The sequence below is a fragment of the Epinephelus lanceolatus genome, chromosome 23 (genome assembly GCF_041903045.1).
Source record: "Epinephelus lanceolatus isolate andai-2023 chromosome 23, ASM4190304v1, whole genome shotgun sequence".
Classification (NCBI taxonomy): Eukaryota; Metazoa; Chordata; class Actinopteri; order Perciformes; family Serranidae; genus Epinephelus; species Epinephelus lanceolatus.
Window position 1 is genome coordinate 8,887,675 of NC_135756.1, and position 24,348 is coordinate 8,912,022.

Consider the following 24,348-nt stretch of genomic DNA (forward strand, 5'->3'; position numbering starts at 1 on the left):
GCTGTTTCACAATGTTTCCCGCAATATCCCCCTTGCAGCCAGCCATTATGTAAACTAGAGAAGAAAACACGCTGGTTCCAGTCCATTCTTGCTCCCTCTCTGTCTCTTTCACTCTGTGTGCCTCAGTCAAGATGACCTTTTTCATGGTGATGGATGCCAGAGTTACAGAGGTCTCTTGTGGACCGGCAGCGATTTTAACATCTGATGTGACAGCCAGACTTTCACATCATTCGGAATATATCAACATCCTGTCAAGGTGACCCCCATATCTGACAAAAAACAACGTTTATGTGCAGGTTGTCATACAATAAGGCACATAAAAGAAGCATAATAAGGTTTGGTGGATGCTTATCTTTGTGTTAAAGGTCAATATTTCACATGTCTTCCTGAAGGCCACTTTTCCTGGATCCATACCGTACCATCATGCGCCCAGTGGATGACTCCTGCTAGTATGGGATCATGGGTCGCACCACGTGGAGAATGACCTTTTCAGCCATGTGTCACCTGCCCATGATGCTCTTGGTTTGCCCTCCCAGCATAGCGTGCCTGTGTCGTCATGCTCCAGTGAAGCAACTCAAACAATTTTTTTTAAAAAAGAAAAGAGGATCACAACAAAGTATTGGACTCGAGTCGCAGACACTTATTTAACTGTTTAATGCAGCAGCAGCGGGTGTGTTGAGTTTAAAGGAAGACATTTAGACAGTTGGTGTTGAAGCTGCACAAGGCAAAAGTTGGCAGCACCAAATGGCAGCAAGAGTTGTGAAAACAAATGAGTGGAAACTGCACACAGCTCATGCTGATAACAAATGGTCATTGTTGTATTTCTTCCAACAATATTGTTGAAATAAAATGGAAATGAATAAGAAAATCGTAATGATTCATGAACAAATGAAGAAAACGTGCATCCATGTCTGTCCAGACTCAAATCAAATCAACTTTATTTATATGGCACTTTTCATACGACAGTAACACAAAGTGCCTCACAGAGGTTAAAAACAACAAAAATCCAAAACAGAAAACAAAAAGAACGTAGACTCAGATGTAGCCATATCATTATCAGTGTCAGTCAACGTCAGTAACAACACTGTGCTACATTACAGAGAAATACAAAACCGTACTAATGAACCTTCATTAATATAGGCCTATATTTTATCTACAAGTGCACGTCACACACTGAGCGAGCCGCCTGTTAATGACGCTGTGGGCTAATGGGCATGTAGCTACTTCCATGTTTCAGATGATACGTCATGTTTGTAGTCGACCAATGAAGATGAGTTTACATATCACCTTGGGTTCGTCCTTCACCTTCTCAAAATGATCCCACACTTTGGATTTCCTGCCCGACATGTTATTAACTAGCCTGTGGAATAACCGCAGGTACCAGCCCTGGAAATTAACCTGACTCCTGTCTGACTGCTGAGCGTGGACACTTCCTGTGTCTGTCCTTTCAAATTAAATTCCCACCTTTGACCTTCAATCACCAAATTCTAATCAGTTCATCCTTGAGTCCAAGTGGACGTTTGTGCCAAATTTGAAGAAATGTTCTTGAGATATCGTGTTCAAAAGAACGAGACAAATGAAAGGACAACCTGAAAACATAATGCCTCCAGCCACAGCTTAATTATTAATTATTAATTTAATCACAAAACCTTGTAAGCAAACAACAGAGTGCACATCCTTGACAGTGTGCAGGTTTTGACCTGAAGCATCTGTCCATAACACTTTCCAGTTTCTAGCTGCAGGTAAATCTTGGACCCCGGAGCACCAAACATGAGTTTTCAAAAAGTGATTTCCCATGTGAAGGTGACCACACTCTGACACAAAATCGAAGTAATAATGCGTTAATTAGATGGATTACCTTCCTCGGGCAAGGTTAAAGTCTCTGCTTGTTGATTTTCATAGCACGGAGAAATGAACAGAAGCCTGGCAGGTAAAAAGTCAGTACTGAAACTTGGAAAATGCTGCAGTGTGTCAGAAAATACATGACATTTACAGTTAATGGGTTGAAATACCAAAAACCATGTGGTTCTTTAAATGTAAACATTAAAGACAGTTCACCCCATAATCAAAAACATACATATTATCCCTGTTACCTGTAGTGCTGTTTATCATTCTAGATAATTTTGGTGTGAGTTGCAGAGTGTTGGAGATATCAGCTGTAGAGATGTCTGCCTTCTCTCCAATATAATGGATCTAGATGACACTCAGCTTGTGGTGCTCAAAGTGCCAAAAAATACAGTTGAAAAACTCAACATCAATGTCTCTTTCCAGAAATCATGACCTGGTTACTCAAGATAATCCACAGACCTTGTTGTGAGCAGTTTCATGTAGGAACTATTTTCTTCCTGCTGAACTACACCTGCCAATCGTATCACCGAAGGATGTGTGCATCTACTGCTAGCTCAACTAGCACCACTGAGCTAGCTAACATTATAATTCAGGACAACATTAATGTTTACATCTAGCACTCTCATCCATGAGTAGATGCACGCTTCCTCCTGTGCCAACACATTCTTACTCCCAACTCAACAAATACCACTGCTTGGTCAGTGGCCCTCTACCTTGACTATAATGCATTATGTACCCCTCCAGCGTCAGTTTTGGATGCTCAGGTACGGTGTGTCAATTTACGCTTGATATATGCATTGTCTTTTCAGAATAAACTTTAATTTTAACAGGTTGTTAAATGCATACAGCCTCTTTTCAAAAATAAAATTAGAACATACGTAAAAAAAAAAAAAAATATTGTTAGGTTTACTTCCTCAGGTTTAGGCAACAAAATCACATGGTTAGGTTTAGAAATAAACAGCATTGCTCAGCTTAAAATAAGTACATTTGTTACTAAGTTAACGTAACATCACATGACAGCATAGTATGCTACACATACTAGCACACTACGTTGTTATTAGGATAACTCGATTGACTTCAGTTTTACACGGGACACAATCAACAGTCTCCCAAGTGAAAATCTGGAGTTTGTTTGACCCACCCTCTTACACCGCGGCAACTGGAGTTTCATAGTTTGATATGTAGGGCCACTGACCAAGTGAGGGTATTTGACGAATTGGGAGTGAGAATGTGTTGCTACAGAAGGACGAGTGCATCTACTCATGGATGAGAGGCTTGTGCCTTTGACAGTGTAGAGTGTAAACTCGACTGAGCTGTACCATTAACTAGCTTGGTGGTGCTAGGTGAGCCAGCAGTCGATGCACGCTTCCTTCTGTGTAGTGATACGGTTAGTGGGTGTAAATAAAAAAAAAAAAATGTTTCGACATAATCTTGCTCACAACGAGGTCTGAGGATTATCTTGAATAACCAGGTCATGATTTCTGGAAAGAGACACAATCTAGACTGATAAATAGCACTACAGGTAATGGCTCATTTGTGCTAAACTGTTCTCTGCTTTCATTTTGTCTGTATTTGTGCACGTTTTCTGAAAGCTTACAGGACAAAACGGAGCAGTACCACTAGAGACTGAGGGGGCAGTGTTGTACAATTCAAGCAAGACACAACCATAAGACACGACAGAGACATTTGAAAACTGGCAGAACAGAACAAATACATAATATAGTGATAAGAATTCACTGCTGTCGACAACAATGCCTCTGTTTAAAGGTACATTATTAGAACCTCTGCTCTTTAGTGCCATCTGCTGGATGTACTGATGCCATCATAAAGGCCACGCACATAAATGAGCCTAAAGAGGAAAAATGTGTAGTTTTGATTTCGGGTTGAACTGGCCCTTTAATGTTGTTCCCTTTCTATGAGTCTTGAGGGTGAGGTTTCCAGGCATCCAAGGGCCAAACCCTCCAGCACCTTTAACAGCAGTCAAATGAAACCTAACAGGGATAATTGCCTTGTTAGGACTTCCTGTGAGGTAAGCTCCCCAGTGAGCTGCCATGGGCATGGTCATGCATATATGGATGATCTCCACACTCCTCCTCTTAGCTAGCAACCACCTGTGAGCCGTCTGCAGATGCGCATATTCCATAGATAGGGCGGATAGCTGTGGGTGGTGATGGCTGACGGATGAAAGGAAGGACAAAGACGACGGAGGTGGCGGCTGACAGCCATTTTTCAGAGTAAGAGTAGGTGACAGATGGATGATTGGTGTACGTGTCTGTCTGATCCATCTGCACACAGCCTATTCACACTTTGTGTACATATTGCAGGACAGCGGCAAGAGGTGAAACTCCGGCCACTTTGGCTTCGACGCTCCCAGGATTCACCACAAAGATTATTTTGATTCTCAGACTGCTTGATGATGCTCATGTGTGCGGCCTTCCCTGGGGAAAGCTCAGACTGAGACTCTGATCAGGGATGAACAAGCACCTCTGCCTCTTCCCTGCTGACTTGATAGTGTTGATGAGGAGGAGGAGGAGGAGGAGGAGGAGGGAGGCAGGGGATGCTCACGCTTGTGTGTGCGTACGTGCTGAGCGGGAGTGGTTGTACTGTCACGCATCCCAGAGGCACGTCCCCTCTCAAATCACACTACGCAACAACACGAAACAAAACAGCAACAACTTCTCCGAGGGAGGCCGGCGCTGTCATGGCAACAGCGTAAAGTGACCTTCAGAGGCTGTTGATGCTCCCCAGAGCCGCCTCCTATTCTGCTTGGCATGGACTTTGTGAGTCATCAACAACATTCAGATTCACATGCTCCCTCTCTCGGGGTTCGGGCTTATTAAAATGGATGAGCAAATGGGAGAAAAATGATGGAAACAGCGACTGAACTAACAGCGTTTTCAGCTCGTGCAGCCTGATTACCATAGTCAATAGAGATACACCCGTCTCACATCTTTTAAAAGTTCTGATCTGCCGATTCTGATTTATTTTTTTCTATATCTGACAGCGTACACAAACATCTGGAACTTTTCTGTAAAGGTCCAGTGTTCAGGATTTAGGGGGGTGTATTGGCAGAAATGGACTATAATATGATAAATGTTTTCTTTAGTGTATAATCACCTGAAAATAAGAATTGTCGTTGCCTTTAAATGAACCTTTATATGAACACAGTGGGTCCTGTTGCACTGCTACGTTTCTACAGTAGCCCTGAACGGACAAACCAAACACCAACTCAAGATGGGGCCATTCACGCTTCTGCGTTTTTGCGCTGAAACACACAGATTTTTTTTTAAAGGAAACTGCTTTATTCAGGGTTCTTACCAGTCATAATAGGAGAAAAAGCTCAACGGTGAGCAGGAGCTGCTGTAACAAGCTGCAACAAGTGTGGCGCCATCTTGAGTTTGTTTGTTTTGGAGAGGAAGAGACCTCTGTGGATATTTTAGCTCTCGTTAAAACACAAAACCACTCGAGAAATCCTAACCACGAGGTCATGGTTAGCACATGGGAGAAGTTTAAGCTGGTTGCAATGTGCAATCCTCACCACTAGATGTCACTAAAGCCTACACACTGCTTCTTTAAAGCCACTGAAAACTTGGCTTGAAATAGTAAAAATTGTAACCTCTCTCAGTGACAGCTTACAAGCTCCGATCTGAAGTTGGGAACACGCCAGCTTATTTACATTCTTCTAGTGGTCCGGACCACTCTGCAGAAGGAAAGGATGGCGAGGCGCTCAGGTGCTGCTCACAAACTGCCGTCTGCCGTCTTCACCATGTCCCCCTAGAGAGCTGCTGCCCTCCACACATACCATGAAGCACACATCACACCCTCACAGGTTACCCACAAGGCCAACTCTTAGACTAAACTATTAGAAAACCTACATAAAAAAAGCTCATTTGGTGACTTAAAACCATTTCTTTGAATTGTGGGGTGTGATCATGTCACACTTGATTATCGGCTTCCATTTCAGCTCAGGGAACATTACGATTTTATTTTAATTTCAATCACTAACAGAAAACATTTTCCTGTCACAGAATAAACTACCTAATCAATCAAACGGACCCTACTTGGTAAGAAAGCTAACTAGACTGACCAGCAAACCAAAATCTGAGTTTTATTGATTCTCGCAATATGGCGCTAATCATTTTAGCATTTTCTATTCACTTATATGAAACAGTTAACATTAGCTTTTCTGGACATTTACTGAAAAAATTACATAAAATAATAAACACAAGATAATTCTTTAACGTCCTGTCATTCCGTCGGATTGTTTGTTTGTGTTTCCCATGCTGTCCAGAGGGTTTTGTCCCTGTGCCGTCTCCCGTCTGCCTGATTCCATGTGAACGCAGCATAATAGTCAATGACAAATAGCATCCATCATTAATGAGGTGATGGTAACAGCACGTGCAGGATCAAAGGCTGTGTCTCAGCATTGATCCAACACCATTCACACACACAATATCATGAGGCTGTTACGTAACAACTGTACACAGAAGCTCCTCTGAAGAAACCACAGGTGGAATATGAAACAGCTCGTCACTGAGGATCACTGGGCACATAAGCCTGTGAAAACACCCCACATCAGAGCCATGATAGGCCTCCTCTGGGTAACAGTGATGGGCTCCAGGCTGGGAACACTGCCACCCACTGGAGGAGAGCAGGTAGTGAGGCATGGTGGCACAGGAGGGGGATCTCTCCACCTTCTCCAGGAGCACTGTTTGGCTCGTTTATCATGGTACAGTTGGAAACAAATGACGTCAGAGCGTTCAGAAAGATAGAGCATCGGTGATGTTTCCTGCGACCGTTAAGAGTCTGTGGGTGGCGAATGTAGAGCAGCACTTTGTCATCACATTTATAGTAAGTCTGACTCATCTATCTGGCAGTCAATACATTGGCATTGTGTGCTCAGTGTGATGATGGTTTTATATAAAGTCTGTGTGTGTGTGTGTGTGTGTGTGTGTGTGTGGTGTTTGGAGGAAGAGGAGAAGGTGTGTGTGTGTCTGCATAGGAGGGGGGTCCTCACAAAGCATGTCCCTTACTTTTTTTTTTTTTTTAAAGATTGATTGGGATATACACACACAGACACGACGTATCCCGTTGCCATGGCAACCCTGGGGGCCTGGAGAAGGAAAAAAAAAGAGATCTTCGGGAACAGATGACTTAATTCCCATAGGAGAAACAAACCACTCAAGTCTGTCATCCTCTGTCTCTGCTGTAAAGGTGTGTGTGTGTGTGTGTGTGTGTGTGTGTGTGTGTGTGTGTGCGCAGCAAATTGAACAGGTCCGTCGTGCCGCTGTGGTTGGTTTCCCGTGCTGATCACACTGATAGCTTTGCATGTAGATTTTTTTTATTGTTAGCCTCCACAGGATGGAGTCTCAAGGTGGCGATGGTATTTATGCTGCGTTTAATTTCCATCAGAGGTGAGAAAAAAAGTGCCTCATGTAAATTGTGCACAGTTTGCCTCAAGGCACAGGCACTGGGCACTGATTAGCCTGGGGGGAAAGAATCCTCCCACATCCAAAAGCCTGGACCAGTAGCAATATTTCTTGTAGTTTTGGATCACATTTTGTGCAAAGGTCAAATAAAATATGGCATACAAGTACCAACTTACATAAGATATTCAACACAAAGCAAATAATACTTCAAAAATAGAGGTAAACCAACATATTAGTGTAATACCGTTCTTCTGCCCGGGAGCTTCTGCAAGAAAAGAGAAACATTCAGGTGAAGTTGTCGGAGAAAATGTTTGACTTTTGTTAATTCCGAATGCAGTGAAAAGTCAGGGCCCCCTGCGCACCCTGTCAGCTGGAGGTGCTTTGTGTTTATTCTCCAGCCTGCCGAGCTTCCTCATGAATATTGAAGTCCAAATCAAAGTGTGTTTCTGGGTGATTACATTCAGAATGTCTTTTTCACTGAGGCAGATTAGATTTCTGGATGTGACAAAATAAACGGACTCTTCTTTAGTCAACTCCACACCTGTTTTTATAGAGATAGAATAAAATATGTACAGCACTGTTTCTTGAAAGAATAAAGAATAAAATAAATATAGACTAATATCAGATGTCAGATGTTCATGGTTTTAAATAATGACGTAAACAGATGTAAAAATAAACCCTGTGAACAAAAACCTCAGGCTTCAGACGCTTTTTCCAATGTTTTTTTTCTACTTTTGTGACAAGGTGACATCAGCTCATGATACATTTCTTTATGGTCATCTGCTTTAGGCACAACACTGCAAGTGTTTATAATACATACACTGCTACATGTAGCTACCTGGTAATGTCACAGAAACATATAATCCCAGTTGCAAAAGTTGTTCATTTTTCCAAAATTATGGATAATATTCCTGCTGGAACGTGTCCAGTTGTGTTTAGAAGCTTTTACTGGTGATTTTTCACATGAGAAAGTGCTGCTATAGTCTGATACAGTCATTCCCCTTGCTGAGAGTACTCTGCTACATGTTGTTACATGCTAATATTAGCAATCTTTGTTGTCAGTGTTGTAAATTTATCCAAGATTTTGAATCATATTCTTGCTGGAGCATGTCCGGTTGTGTTTAGAAGCTTTTATTGGTAAGTGCCATTACACTCTTGTACAGTCATGTCCTGGCTGCCAGTACAATGCTACATGTAGCCACATGCTAATGTCAGTCGTTATGTAATTGATTGCTAACGTTGTTAATTTCTCCCCAGTTTTAGATCATATTACTGCTGGAACAAGTCTGGCTGTATTTAGGAGCTTTTATTCTTCACTGTGGAAAGTACTGCTATACTGTGTTATTACAAATCCTTTCCCTGGCTGCATGTACACTGCTACATGTAGCTAAATGCTAACATCAGAGACACATGTAATCTTTGTTGCCGATGTTGTCATTCCCACCTAGTTTTGGATCATAGCTCGACCATGACCAATGGATTTAGAAGCTTTAATTGGTAATCTTGGTTGCCAATATTGTTAATTTCTCCATGATTTCGGATCCGATTCCTGCTGGAACATGCTCAGTTGGGTACAGAAGCGTTCATTGTTGATTTTTCACAGTAGAGAATGTTGCTATTTTCCTACTGCACGTATACTGCTACATTTAGCTACATGCTAATGTCAGACAAACATGTCATCTTGGTTGACAATGTTGTTTATTTCTCCCCTATTTTGAATAAGATTCCTGCTGGAACATATCCAATTGTGAATATTTTGGTTTAGAAGTTTTTATCGGTGACTTCTCATGGTAGGTCACAGTCATCCCCCGGCTGAAAACACCCTGCTACATGTAGCTACGTGCTAACATCAGGCAAACGTAATTTATTTTTTATTTTTTGCTAATGTTGTAAACTTCTCCCTGATTTCGGATCATATTCCTGCTGGAACATGTTCAGTTGTATTTAGAAACCTTTATTGGTGATTTTTCACAGTAGAAAGTGCTGCTGTACTTTGTTACGCTCATTCCCCAGTTGGAATGCTACATGTAGCTATTTGCTAATATCAGGAAATATCTAATCTTGGTTGCCAATGTTGTTACTTTTTCCCTGATCTTGGATCAGACTCCTTCTGGAACATGTCTCGTTATAAAAATTTAGTTTAGAAGTTTTTATTGGTGATTTTTCTCGATGGAAAATGCTCCAAAACCGCAATAAATGTGCAGAGATGCTGAGAGTGCAGATACAGAAGACAGACTAGGCTTTTTAAGGAGGGGGGGTTAAAGAGATAGGCACTAAAACTGAGCGTCTCAAACAGATGGTGAATACAAGTGTTCCAGCACTGACAGTATAAGGAAAATACAGTGTTTTGAACATTAAATCATGTAAATATGTTTGACTAGAAATCCAAAATACAAGTATGAACCCAAAAATGAGCATGATAGGGCCACTTTAAACCCACTGAACAAAAGTGGGTCCAAAGTTTTAAGACTGAAGGTGAAACCAGTGGAAACACCAGCCAACAGGCCAAAGGACAGAGCAGAATATGGGTTTGTAGTGCCATCGCAAATAGATCTCTTTTTTTAGGATAATGGGTTATGGAGGGGTAGACTGAAGTCATTTTGGGTGAGAGAGTGATTTAGGTGACAGCTGCGGTGATAAAATGGGCCAGATGGAAAGTGTTCGGATGTGCTTTATAGCAGCTGATAATGTAACAGCTGCCAAAAAAAAGTAATAATCGCTTGTCAAAATTTAATAAAGTGTCTCCTAAATGTGTTGAAAATGGAATTTAGCCTTTAAATCTATTAATTCCTGGCTAATACAGTAGCATTATCAGCATGACATTATCATTTCACATTCACTGGCATTATTATTGTAATTTATTTAGATTTTTGGTGACTTTAAAGGATTTTTTTCTGCCTCATTTTGACAAGATGTTTCATTATCTAGCTGCCAATTGGTGCTAAAAAGAAAACCCATTATTCCTCCTCTGCTTCAATATTTCCTCTGACGAGTTAAATTATGCCATTTGGTAAATGTCATGCCTTTGGACTGCCATTAGTTGATTCCTCTCAGTTTGTGAACTGTGTTAGTATCCCATTGACTTTTACAGGGCTTTTCACCAAAGGGCAGCTCCCCATGTGGTCCAGGTGCTGAAGGAGGCGTCTGCAGCCTTGTTATTGCAGTCACAGCTCCAGCGCTGTCGCTGTTTGTCTTCAGAGAACTTCAAAAAGCACATTCATGGTGGGTGAGACAGAGAAATTTCACTGACTTGAAAGGCACACAGAGAGATTGGGCCTTCTGCTGGAAGTACAGTGTGACATTAGGTTTGGATAGAAGGTCTGAACGCAATAATTTCCCATCACCGAGGACACTTCAATTTGAATACCAGCTTTAAAGTGTCACCTCAGATATCACTTAGCCTGGAGATAATGAGGTATAAAAGTCACAAGTCATTTTCAGGCTGGTGGTTGAGAAAATGGACTGCTGTGATAAAGTAGACCAGAAGGAATAGGCAGAGGAAATTGCAGAAATATATGTCCAGTATCTTTCCACCCATCCGTTCTCACTCTTTCTAGCATCCTGACCCCTGCCACCTTCGGTGTGGATGAGTGCTTCCCTGCACCAGGGGACCCTGGAGATTGAGGAGATTGGCCGGAGAGCGAAGAGGAGCATGAAACCAACTGATAATAAAATATGGCTGGGTTTCTACAAGAACAAGATAAGGCCTGCCTCTCATCTCTGTGCGCATTATCAGACTCTCAGGATCTAATGCACTTTGGAGGGAGATGTGTTTATTTACAGCTGTAAATACAAACAAACCAGTCTGGACACATGATCGTCACCACAAGGTACGTTACAGCACCAACAGTTCTGATTTGAAAATAACTGTAAAAGTGATGTAAAATAAATCCTCTAGGAGACTGATCACAGTTTGCGAACTTAAATTATTCTCTTCTAAAATTCGACATCTGAATGCCTACGATATCTATAAATCTGGATATAAATTTGGATATTGAGCATAGCGATAATTCAGGCAGGACATGATGTCAAGCTCAGCGCACATCCCAGCTACATCAGCTGATCACAAACAGCCCAATCAACTGATGGAGCAGCCGATTGATGAAAGGGAGGCAACTGATAGCTCACACGATTCCTTTCTATGCATGCAGTTGGTGAATCTCATTCAGGGCGCCCTATTTAAACTGCTCTGGCCCGCCTACTGTTGCTGCTTCCTCTGCAAGCTGCTTTGCAACCTGCCTCCACCCCAGCGCCTCCTTTTCATGTTGTGTCTGACTTAATCAATGTCATTTCTGTTTGTCAGTGATGCTGCTCTGTTCTGTTCCTGGGGGTCTTTGCTGCTGCTCTCCCTGCCTTAGGTTTTCCATGTAGGTGCGTGGAAGGGCAGAGAGGTTTGCTGTCTCTGCCTTAAAGCTTTCTATGTAGGTGCGTGGAAGAAACTTTATGCGCAGGCCTGAGGAAAGGCAGAGAGGCCCCAGAACAGAGCCATACCACCAAATCTAACACTGCAAATGGAAATAAAATTTTCCTGACTGAACTGATGTTTTTGGAAGTAAAATATTGACTCCATCTTGATTACCTCTAAACTGTTTTCTGTGTGACTGTCGAGTGTACTTCCCAGGTTTCAAAAACAGGCATATAAATGTGTGCACCCAAGTTTGTACATATCCCACATGTTCTGAAAGGCGTGACCAATTCGCCGACGGGAGTAAACCAAGGAAAATATAATAAATAAATACATGTGTATTCCTTGGAGTAAACAAGGAAGCAGTCCTAAGTGGTCATGTAAGGAGTAGGGCTGCCACCTAACAGTCAACCAAATGTTAGTTGACCAGAAAGGTTAAGTCGGCAAGATTTCATTGGTCGCTAAGTCCCAGAAAAAACAAACAAAAAAAAAAAAAAAAGAGAAATGTGAAACTCTATTAGGAGTAGTGTGGCATAGCACAAATGGAGCTCTACTAAAAGTTCAGCGGCGACACACCTTCTCTTTTAGCCTATCATATTCCTGTCTTACCCATCACAGCCTCATCTTCTTGGATTCATCAGCCTCAAAGTCATCAGCCTCAGAGTCATCAGCCACCAGCCTCAGAGTCATCAGCCATCAGCCTCAGAGTCATCAGCCACCACCAGTGTCTGGACTGCATGGGGGGATTTATCTTGCTGCACCTCAGATGTCCCTCGATCACAAAAAAATCAACGACTTCTGTTAAATCTCAATCAGCTCTAATCATCTGTATTAAACTTCATCTTAACTTTCTTCATCTGTCTCTCCTGGTTGAACTATCATTTGGTCAGTCCTATAATCAAAGTAGATGTTCCTCTCTGAGGGTGTTCACTACACTGTGTCTGTTTAAATGCTCCAACCACATAACACTGTCTACTATTTGTTTTTCTGTCACTATACGAGATAACAACATGAACTGCCACTTTACTCAAAAGGTCGTAGACATCATATTTTCTTTCACAGCCACAAACAAACACTGTGATCCAGTCTTCACGAAGACTTGCTGTCTGATCTTAAGCAGAGGTCTGATGTTGGCGGTAACAGCGATTGAGCGGCCTGTTGTGACAAACCTGAGGCAGATATGAATTGTCTTTGCCTTCTGTGACTATTCCAAATGACAGACCTTACAACTTTTCATAAAAATGCTAATAGGGATTATAGAGAGCCCGCGGCACTTTCCATCAGCTCAAAGAGGCCATTATCTGGAGATTTAGTTGACATTAGTCCTGATATGCTTCCCTCCCCACTTCACCACTAGTTGCAGGAATTAATGTGTTTCAAAGGAGGTAATAGAGGTTCTGTGGGGTGGATGGAAGCTTCAGTTCCAGGGATGGCGGCCTTTACGCAGTCAGGTTGGTGATTGGCATGTTGAATCATCATGAAAGTGTGTGTGTTGAGAGCCAGGCGGAGGAACTGAACCCCCCGCCACCGTCACATTGCATTACCGGCTCAGTGGCATGGTATCATCACATCAAATTAGTCTTAATGAACACAAGCGAGTCGACTGAGGAGAGAGATAATCAAACTTTTATTAAATGACTTAATCTTCTGTACATGCATAATGTCATGGAAAGAGAGATGGGTCTGTGATGTCTGCCTGCGAGGAGATGATCTTTACCCCCCAAAATAAGTGAGTGTATGTGGAAGCAGAGCTATCTATCGACCGACTAAAACCTATCGATTATTTGCCCGAGTGCGGGAGCTCGCTGAACGGCTCCTCTGTGGAATAAAATGATCTAAATACAGAAAGTAAAATACCTCTACCAGCCAAGCCTGTTCCCTTGAGTAAACAAAAGAGATGCATTTCAAATAGTATGTTCCTTCAGGTCATTTGGTTATCATACAAAAAATGCACTGTAGCTCACTCCACACATCTTAGATGCCATAAACAGAGCAGCTAAACATCTATCAAATATCGCAGAGACGTTAACATGTAAACGAAATTACAGAGAGCATCTTTAAAAGAATCCACTTCAAGCCTGTTTACACCTGGTGTTCACCTTCATCTCGGGTGATCAGATCACAAATGGACAACTCTTTGTCTGTGGGTCACACTTGATTTTTTTTAATACCATTGCCTTTACTGATTCCTTTACTAATTCCCAATCAATTCTTTGTGTGTACTGTACAACAGTAGGCCTACACAGGTTTTCAGCACCAATGCATCTGTTTTATTATCTCTTCCTTCATCTATCTGCACAGCATCCTTTTTATCTATTAGTCAAAGGAAAAATGTGCTGAGTCTGCCAGTGTGGCGCAAATATTATTATCACAGAGAATATTTACACTCAATAATCGACGTGCTGTTCGGTTGGGTGATGTGGCACTCCTGCGTAGTGTCAAATCATCATTTTACAGACAGTACAAGCTGCACTTTCTTTGTGAAATGAAGCCACGCTTTGGACTGTTTCTTCCTCTCCACCATGACTCCTTCCTTTTACAAGTTTCCAGTAGTGAAGAGACATGAGTTCAATGTTGTGAGACATTTAATTCTGATGGATCGGACAATGTGAAAAAGGTTCTCACCTGGCATCACCTGGCGCTAAAATACATCTCCGAATACATCTTGGTGATCACTTGTAATCAGATCTAAGTTTCCTGCTCTATACACACATAAACACATGAATCATTTCTGTTTGCAGGATCAAATGCATCGTTTTTAACCAGCAGGCGGCTTGTCTTGCTAAACACTTTATAGCCTTTACTTTTTGTAATGAGTAACGTCTTATTTCATTATATCTTTGATTTGCAGCTCCTCCTTGTCCTGCTCTAAGCACCGCTAGTCAACTATTGCTGCTAAAGTACGAGCCACTGAGTGAACAGCTCTCAAGACACATTGATGATCAGTGTTGAGAAGGTTAAATGTGATAGACTACACAGATTACTAGAGATTCGAATCGTCAATTGGAGATCCTTTTATATGACTAAGATTGCTTCAAGTTGAACAGTTTTATTATGCTAGTCAGTATGCAGTGCAGTGTACTTCTAGGGATGTTTTAGTCCCCAGATTTTGCTGCAGAGTGAGCGCTCTTGACTTTCACGCTACTGTCTTGGTACAGTGGTAAATTTACAGCTCAACACAACACAGTCTCTGGCTTTTGTTGTCATATCTCATGTCGGCAAAAAATGTTGCTGCACAATTCCGATCCGTCTCCTCAGCAGAGGACAGGAGGACTGATACTGACTGATGTCTGTGTTCTTTATTCCTTCTAAACTTCACTCAGTATTGTGATGTCAGGAATATGATTTATTTTACTGACATTTTTATTTTGTTTCCAGTGAGATATTAAGTTCATATTGTGACTTTGCTGTTTTAATGTTACTGTTGCTGCTCTAGAAACATGTAGTTTTAAAATATTTAGTTTTATTCCTGTTGTAAATGTATTCTTTTTAAAAATAATTCCTCGTAAAATTTACAGTATTAGTTCTTTGAGAATCTCTTTCACATACTAGCAGAAACTGGTATTGTAACCGAAAAATCTCAAATCAAATAGATTCAGGAAATCAGTGGCGATACCCAGCCATATGTAATTTAACTACATATTTTTTCTCAGTAACTGATTAAAGTTTTGTAATTTAATGACATGTAACTAGTTGCTCTCCAAACGGTTGAGGACACACTTGGTGCACTCTCACCTGTACTTAAAACTTTACATTTGCAATGTGATCACCCAGGACGCATGTCAGTACCAGGTGTAAACAGGACCGTATATACTAGGCAAGGGTTTCACCCTCAGGACAAGTTTAATACTCAGATGTTAACATTGAAATGCACAAAGCATATAATCCATATAAAGTCTTGCTTGTGTTACCTTTATGATTTAAACTGGAAAAACTTAAAATACGATTCACTGATTCAGGCCCTGTCGGGAATCAAATGTAACAGGAAAAAAATATTGGAAGGAAGTAAATCTGGCACTGATGTTCATTAATAAAGCCAGACTTTAACTGTTGTTTTAAGAACTGACAAATAACCTCATGTGTGTTGTAAGGCACGATGCTCACTTTGGCTGATGGTACTGTAGCAGTAATTCTGTTGAATTTGGTCCAAGAGTTCCTCGACCGAAGCTCTATCGTCACGAGTTCGCTGATGAAACTGCACGATTCAAACACTGGAGATCTTTTAAATTTACCTGGGTGACTGCTGCTGTGTGCACAGACGGGTTTCTTTTTCAACCTCTGAATAAAGACGTGTGCTTGTTTTTGCAGCACATACATTCATTTTTCCTTTGCTTTTGAAGACCTTATTAAAATTTCCCCCCAAAATGAACAATTTAAAATGGCCTATATACAATAAATTTACATTAAATATGTATAAGATGACAGACGATCCCCATGAGACTGTCAGGACTTGAGAGCTTACCCTCTCAGCAAATGGAATAAATCCTCCTCGGAGGATGTATTTAAGGCCGCGAGGCTCTGAGGTCGACTACTTTACAGTTTCACCTCTAACACACAAAGAGACAGACTCAGACAGATTAAAGGCCATGCTGCTGGACTTGACCCAAGGCAGGAGGTCAGGAGGAAGAGAACAGAGCTGCTCCGTTCGTCAGGGAGGAGGCCGGGCTATTTGTGTTCTACCTCGTCAGCTGACCCACCACTTTCAGCAGAGTCTTGTTCTCCTGTTTGAGTTGCTCGTTCTCATCTTCAATGTCATCCAGGTCCTGTGTGAAAGGGCAAACACAGACCGCTCTGGGGTTAGCACTTCAGACAGATTTAGACACATAAATATTCACAACTCCACCACTATACCTTTGAGGGCCCAGTGGGGTCGGAGTGTTAGCCTGAGAGTTAAAGCGAGTGTTAGCTGCTGCCGTTTCCCTCTCCAGCCTGGCTGCCTTGATAGCAACAAATTAGACATTAACAGCTCCAATTAGTTGTAAATGAGAGAGGCTCTCAGTTGCCACAGCGCCATCTCATCAAAGTGACACTCCTCATTTTCGGTTTCCTCCATCACCGGTCATGATTGCGTGGCGGCTGAGGACGAGCCGAGCTGCACTAAGAGGGATTTGAAAAGTCAGACTAAGGAGGTCGTGTTTCTACACAGCATGTTGACTCTGCTGCAGAGGAAGAGTGATATAAAGACTAGTTTCAGAACATACACTCATGGGTGTCAGACTCATTTTAGTTCATAGACCACATGCAGTCCAATTTAATCTCGAGTGGGCTGGACCAGTAAAACCATTGCATTAGGGCTAACATTTTGTGGTCAGTTGGTCAATATCCTCTTTGATCAGACTTTTAAAGACTGGTTGAGCTTTGCTGTTGCAAAGACAGTTACAGGAAATCTTTCTGGCCCAAAGCGTTAAGTCTGTCTGGGGAGGGGGCACAAGCACATACAGCCAGGAGCACCAGCAACCCCCTGTCCGACACTGGCACACCTTTCTCTGCAACGTTCTAAAATGGTTTCGTCTCGTCATGAATCATCGGTCTGAACTGGTGGAACCTGCTGCTGTAATGAAAGAAATGTCCCAACTTGGGATCACTAAAGTCCATCCATCCATCTATCCATCTATCTATTTATTTATCTTGTCTGACCAAGTTCTCATTGGTTGAACAATCGCTGGGGCGACGTTCATAAGGCTGTGTGTCCACCAAAGTGTTTTCTTCCCAGCTGCTGTTGTTCAGCACTTGTAATTGTATGTGACATTTGGTCTTCGAGGTATTTGTTCTGCCCCTTCTTCACTGTGATCAGACAGCTGGGTAAAAAGTGACCAGTGCCAAGTAAACATTTTTCAACTCCCATTTTGCAATCGAAAAAATGGATAAATAATCACAGAAGACATTCAGAGTCGGATTTATCATGACAAACTTCTTCAAGTCTCCAAAAAGACACCACAGGTAAAGACTGGATTACAAAGCCTCTGAGAGGGATAACATCACCCCCAAGCCTTTATTGGAACAACGCCTCTAGGCAAAAAAAGTAAGTGCCTCACATGCAGCGTTCTAGAGATATTCAACGTTAGTAATGTTATGTCATATACAACATTATCAAACCCAGGGTTAACTTCTATAGCCGGGCTATTCAATTGGCGGCCCCCGGGCCAGGTTCGGCCCGCGGGGGATTTTGTGCTGGCCCTTTGGGCGGAACATAGGGAATACATGCGGGTAGTTTCATATACAGCTCATGGCTATGACTCATGGTACATTATCTGGTGCAGTAAGTGGCGGTATGCACCCGTTTACACCATGGTGGCAATCTGCTATGTAATCAAAAGAGGAGGAAGAATATCTACTTGTTTTGGCCGGACACATATTTTTGGGGACCACAATGGACCAATCAAAGTGGCCCATGCGCGCTCTAGCCGCGCTCTGCTCTGACCTATTTGTTTCCTCTTTCAAGCCAAGCATGGAGCTCGACTAACAAGACAAAATGTCTCTCTCTACTTTAAAAAAATGAAAAGTTGACTCAGAGAATAGGCAGTTCAACAGTGAATGGACAGAGAAATATGTGTTTATTGCTGTTGGTGCGAAGCCTGTGTGCCTAATCTGCAACGAGTGCCTCTCCGTGAGTAAAGAGTATAATTTGAGAAGGCATTTCAAGACAACACATGCTAACTTTGACGCCACTTTCCCACCGGACTCTGCTGCTCGGAGCCAGAAGATTTCGGGGCTTACATCTTGTTATGAGCAAAGACGTCGCACCTTGTTTCGGGCCTGTACAGATCAGGAGAGAGCAACGGCTGCATCGTTAAGGGTGGCATGGATATTAGGCAAAAAGAAAAAGCCGTTTACAGACTCAGAGACTGTCAAAGAGTGTATGCTGGCATCAATCGAGGAAGTGGTTACAGATGAGAAAACCCGAAAAAGCATAATCGATTCGGTCAAGCAAATTCCAATATCTGACACTTTGGTTTTATTTTTGTTGGTGGAGTTAAATCTGATTTTGCCTGTCACTCAAATTAGTGAAATATTAAATATATGTGATATGGCTCACCTAGACTGATTGTTAAGTTGTCTGATATGTTTTCAAAATGGACAAATGTGAGTACAGTAGTAGTCCATGTGTGGACTTAAGGGGCAGTCTATTTTATTTCTAAGAAGAAAAAAAGTGTATTATATGTGTATGTATTCAGTCATCAGTTATCTACATTTCTATTTTTAGCTAGTAGGTGGAGCAGGGGGGACAGTTTGATGTTTCTGAGAAGTATTTCCCTCTTTTCCTGTAACATTGGAATTTATCTCCACATTGTCCATTCAGGATAAAGTTGTCAAGTTGTGCTGGTACAGTTATGTGCAATTAAGTGGATGTTTTCTGTCAGTTAAATACATTTTTCTACATGTCTATGTAATATGGCTTGGATATGGCTCACCTGGTCTGATTTTTGAACATGGTATTGCTATTTGAATTTAACAGTGCCTTGGACCTATGTGTCTTAGTATAACACAATGCACATACAGTACAGGCCAAAAGTTTGGACACACCTTCTCATTCAATGCGTTTTCTTTATTTTCATGACTATTTACATTGTAGATTCTCACTGAAGGCATCAAAACTATGAATGAACACATGTGGAGTTATGTACTTAACAAAAAAAGGTGAAATAACTGAAAACATGTTTTATATTCTAGTTTCTTCAAAATAGCCACCCTTTGCTCTGATTACTGCTTTGCACACTCTTGGCATTCTCTCCATGAGCTTCAAGAGGTAGTCACCTGAAATGGTTTCCACTTCACAGGTGTGCCTTATCAGGGTTAATTAGTGGAATTTCTTGCTTTATCAATGGGGTTGGGACCATCAGTTGTGTTGTGCAGAAGTCAGGTTAATACACAGCCGACAGCCCTATTGGACAGCTGTTAAAATTCATATTATGGCAAGAACCAATCAGCTAACTAAAGAAAAACCAGTGGCCATCATTACTTTAAGAAATGAAGGTCAGTCAGTCCAGAAAACTGCAAAAACTTTAAATGTGTCCCCAAGTGGAGTCGCAAAAACCATCAAGCGCTACAACCAAACTGGCACACATGAGGACCGACCCAGGAAAGGAAGACCAAGAGTCACCTCTGCTTCTGAGGATAAGTTCATCCGAGTCACCAGCCTCAGAAATCGCAAGTTAACAGCAGCTCAGATCAGAGACCAGATGAATGCCACACAGAGTTCTAGCAGCAGACCCATCTCTAGAACAACTGTTAAGAGGAGACTGCGCGAATCAGGCCTTCGTGGTCAAATAGCTGCTAGGAAACCACTGCTAAGGAGAGGCAACAAGCAGAAGAGATTTGTTTGGGCCAAGAAACACAAGGAATGGACATTAGACCAGTGGAAATCTGTGCTTTGGTCTGATGAGTCCAAATTTGAGATCTTTGGTTCCAACCGCCGTGTCTTTGTGAGACGCAGAAAAGGTGAACGGATGGATTCCACATGCCTGGTTCCCACTGTGAAGCATGGAGGAGGAGGTGTGATGGTGTGGGGGTGTTTTGCTGGTGACACTGTTGGGGATTTATTCAAAATTGAAGGCACACTGAACCAGCATGGCTACCACAGCGTCCTGCAGCGACATGCCATCCCATCCGGTTTGCGTTTAGTTGGACGATCATTTATTTTTCAACAGGACAATGACCCCAAACACACCTCCAGGCTGTGTAAGGGCTATTTGACCAAGAAGGAGAGTGATGGAGTGCTGCGGCAGATGACCTGGCCTCCACAGTCACCGGACCTGAACCCAATCGAGATGGTTTGGGGTGAGCTGGACCGCAGAGTGAAGGCAAAGGGGCCAACAAGTGCTAAACACCTCTGGGAACTCCTTCAAGACTGTTGGAAAACCATTTCAGGTGACTACCTCTTGAAGCTCATGGAGAGAATGCCAAGAGTGTGCAAAGCAGTAATCAGAGCAAAGGGTGGCTATTTTGAAGAAACTAGAATATAAAACATGTTTTCAGTTATTTCACCTTTTTTTGTTAAGTACATAACTCCACATGTGTTCATTCATAGTTTTGATGCCTTCAGTGAGAATCTACAATGTAAATAGTCATGAAAATAAAGAAAACGCATTGAATGAGAAAGTGTGTCCAAACTTTTGGCCTGTACTGTATGTTGTTATGCATTTACAAAATAGAATATATTAATTCCTTCAGTATGTTGTTAAAATTTCTTTATTTGTTACCGTGATTACTCATATTTTCTGGCCCCTTATTTGGCCTCAGTTTCATGAACCGGCCCCAGTTCCAAAGTAATTGAATAGCCCTGTTCTATAGTGTCCAGTATGTCAGATTTATCTCATTAGTCATGTGTAATGCTTGGTGATGAGACAGCTTCAGCTTAGTGATACAGTACACAATTCATTTTCACATTACATTAGACATCACATGTATTTTTCACTTGCCCAACTGGACAACTCAATGAGGCATTCCACTTGCCTGAACACAGAGTTTCTTGCCCCAGGTAAGCATTAATGTCGAGGCCTGTGACGGGAAAAAACATGCTTTGGTGGACCAGGTAGAGTGCACCGAGTGCACTGGGGCCAATTTAGTTAATGTAGAAATAATGAGCAAAATATTTCGATTCGAAATATCGATTGGTTGAAGAGAGAGTAGAATTTAAGTTGACTACAGCTCTATACAGCAAAACTACCTACAAATAACAACCTCTGGATATCTCCCTTTCTTTTAGTGTAAACAAGTACTAATGCATTCTGTCCATTAACAAAACAGATGATGAACAGCATGAGATGTCTTTATAAAAATAAGTCTACTCTCCAGTTTGTCCACATTCGGTCAGTCGACTACTCACTGTCATTACATGTGCATTTGCCATAGCCAAAGGTCTTCACCAATACTGTTTTAAGATGGAGGTCTGATACAGATTCTTTTGTACTGAAGATGCTGATTGATCATATTTTGCAACATGTTCAATATCTTTAAATATGAGCACAGTAAATAATCCTGTTTTCTCAGAGAGATGTATTCTGGTCAGGGTGGAAAAGCCTCAGAAGAAGCATTTTACATGAAGGAAGCTTCTCACTAGTGTTTTAAAAAATATCCATTTGTCAATAGAGCTCGTAAGTCACGCCCCTTCCGGTAGACCCCCATCGGACCTATAGGCTCGGAAAATATGAATGGGAGTCAATGGAGAGAAAATTATTTTCTGGTCCCAGTCATTAAATGCCTTGGATTACACAAATGTTTAGTGTGGGTCTACATAATATTTTTTCATGTTAAGAGTTTGACAGTTTATTGTATGATTCTTCAGTTAAAGGCTGTGGAAACAACGTAATGAGAGACTACATGTCGCCTATGTGACGTCACGTCATCGCCCTTTCCCTCCACTTCTCAACTCACAGTGCTGCTGCTGCGTCTTCTGCCACGATCTACAGAGCCATCAGATCAAGATGCCGGTGTGTTTCATACCCAAATGTCACCATTCCAACAAGAACGGCTGTTCTTTCTTTCGATTTTCATTCAAGGCGGTGAAGTGTACCAGACAGACACAGCCATGTTCCAGGTGCAAGTGGTGACGTATATCATATGCGTCGAGAGCAGCGAAGAGCTGTAGTCCACAAAGCGCTCTCACACAAAACCTAACAGTATCAAACTTCTTCCTGCTAAACTGTAGCGTTCTTTGCACGAAAAAATATATTAAAAATTCACAAACAACATATGTGAAATTCATGGCACAATTCAAACGGGACCAGAATTTTTTTTTATCTAGCCATTGAAATACATTATGAGAAATCGATTTTTAAGGTCCCATGTACCGGAAACGGAAACACGCAACTTACAAGCTCTATACATATCCATTAGGGGTGTAATTATCTATTTAACCAGATTGATATATCAATTCAGTGATCAACGATCCAGTATCATCGATGCAAAGTGAAAACATCGATCCATATAGTCATCTTCAGGACATGATTTTATTTTTAAAGTCTGTGTCACCGTCAAACAGCAGCAGGCAGACAGCAAGCAGCCGAGAGAAAGACGATGAGGATAGCGGTTATTTAATCGGGAATAAATCAGCAAAGTGGATATAGTTACAATTTTGGCGAAAATACAGATCAACAGACAGAGTACATGACGTATGTAAACAATGCCATTACGGGGTAAAACACAACGTACCTGCCTGGATGAGCGCAAACTTCTCACTACAGCAACATTAAATGCTCTGTTTTAACAATGTTGGGCTGAAATTCAACCGAGCTGTTCTGTCATTTATAGTAGTGATGAAACGGTGAAGAAACAGAAACAAAACGAGCATCAGATGGACTGTATTCATGATCAATACATTACAATAATATAATAACCAGTGGCAATTAATCAGTCAGTGAGTATGTGTGTGTGTGGGCAGGGCATAAGCACATACAACGAGCAGCAGCAGCGACCTATCATCTGACACCGGCACATGTGAGGACGAAAACAGAGGGCTTGGCAGGGACGGAGCACCTGCCACGTGTCTGCGGTCATTTTGACTTGACCAGTGGACTTCACTACGACTCAACTGGCTGTAGAAACAGGTGACATGATTTACGTTCTAAAACCAGCTGCCAGCGATTTGACAAGCGTAGCTGCAGGTTACACCATCAGCCGGCTTGATTCGAGCTCAGACGGTTCACACCGTTCACACTGCTGCAACTTTTCTCTTCAACTTTCTCAAACGGTTTAGTCTCGTCATGAATCTTTGGTCTGAACTGGGCTTAACCTTCACAAGCGCATCAGTATTAGGTGTGTGAAGTCATCCAGTGGGCTGAATTGGACCCTTTGGTGGGCCGGTTCTGGCTTGCAGAACGTATGTTTGACACCCCTGGTTCAGCAGCTAAAGAGACATTTTCCTCAGGAGTCGGTGGAGACCAAAAACAGAGCTAAAAGAGAGTGAATATAATCTTACATTCATCAGGTGGACATAAACACCACTTCAAATGAATATTAATGTTGCCCTGTATTTGCTGCACGTGTAGAAAAAGCAACTGTTGGCTAACAAGTTTGCCATATCAACTTGTTTCCGCTGCCCCCAAGTGGCCAAAAAAAAAAAAACACCCAGAAACAATTATTGCAGGTTTATCTTTTGAAAATGAAAACTCTACACCTTGCTTTATCATTTGAAGGTAGATGCATTTTCTCACAGAGATCTAAGCTCTCTACAACACAGTATTTTCCTCTTCAAAGCGTATCAAGAGGGAGATATTAAGTCCAGCAGTGTAGCTTTATCTTTTCTTTCTCTCCCAAATAAACTTCTACAGTGACTGAGGGTTCAATCTTCCTCTGCACAGAGACGGCAGACTGGCTCAGCTGTTATCTCCTGTGTTCCCATCAGGCTTTGCGGGAGCCTCTCTCAGGGACATTTCTGATGGCTATCACCGCGTTGACCGTCCTTACATAAAGGCCTTCTCTTATGACTGGCTTCCTGTCCGTGCGATGCTATCAGCGTGATGCCTCCTGCAATATTGCACTCTCAGTGTTTGCAGATGGGTTGTGTCGTGTGTGTGTGTGTGTCATGATGACTAAAGCGTCAAGATAATAATAACCAAGCAGCATTCATTTGACTAGTTGCTGGAAATGTACACAGCTCTGATGGCTGTTTGTCGGCAGAGCTTGATCTCTTGTTTGGATTTGATTGGCTCCGCAGGGGAGAGTTAA

General features: G+C 41.9%; 1 protein-coding gene across 1 annotated transcript in view; it reads right to left on the reverse strand.

Annotated features, from left to right (window-relative positions):
• Positions 1–13,286: 13,286 nt before the first annotated feature.
• pawr (PRKC, apoptosis, WT1, regulator) overlaps positions 13,287–24,348 on the reverse strand; it is a 126,178-nt gene continuing 115,116 nt past the window's right edge. The window contains exon 7 of the mRNA XM_033615197.2: positions 13,287–16,445. Coding sequence (XP_033471088.1) covers positions 16,359–16,445 — 87 coding nt within the window. The 3' untranslated portion in view covers positions 13,287–16,358. The remainder of the gene's footprint in view (positions 16,446–24,348) is intronic.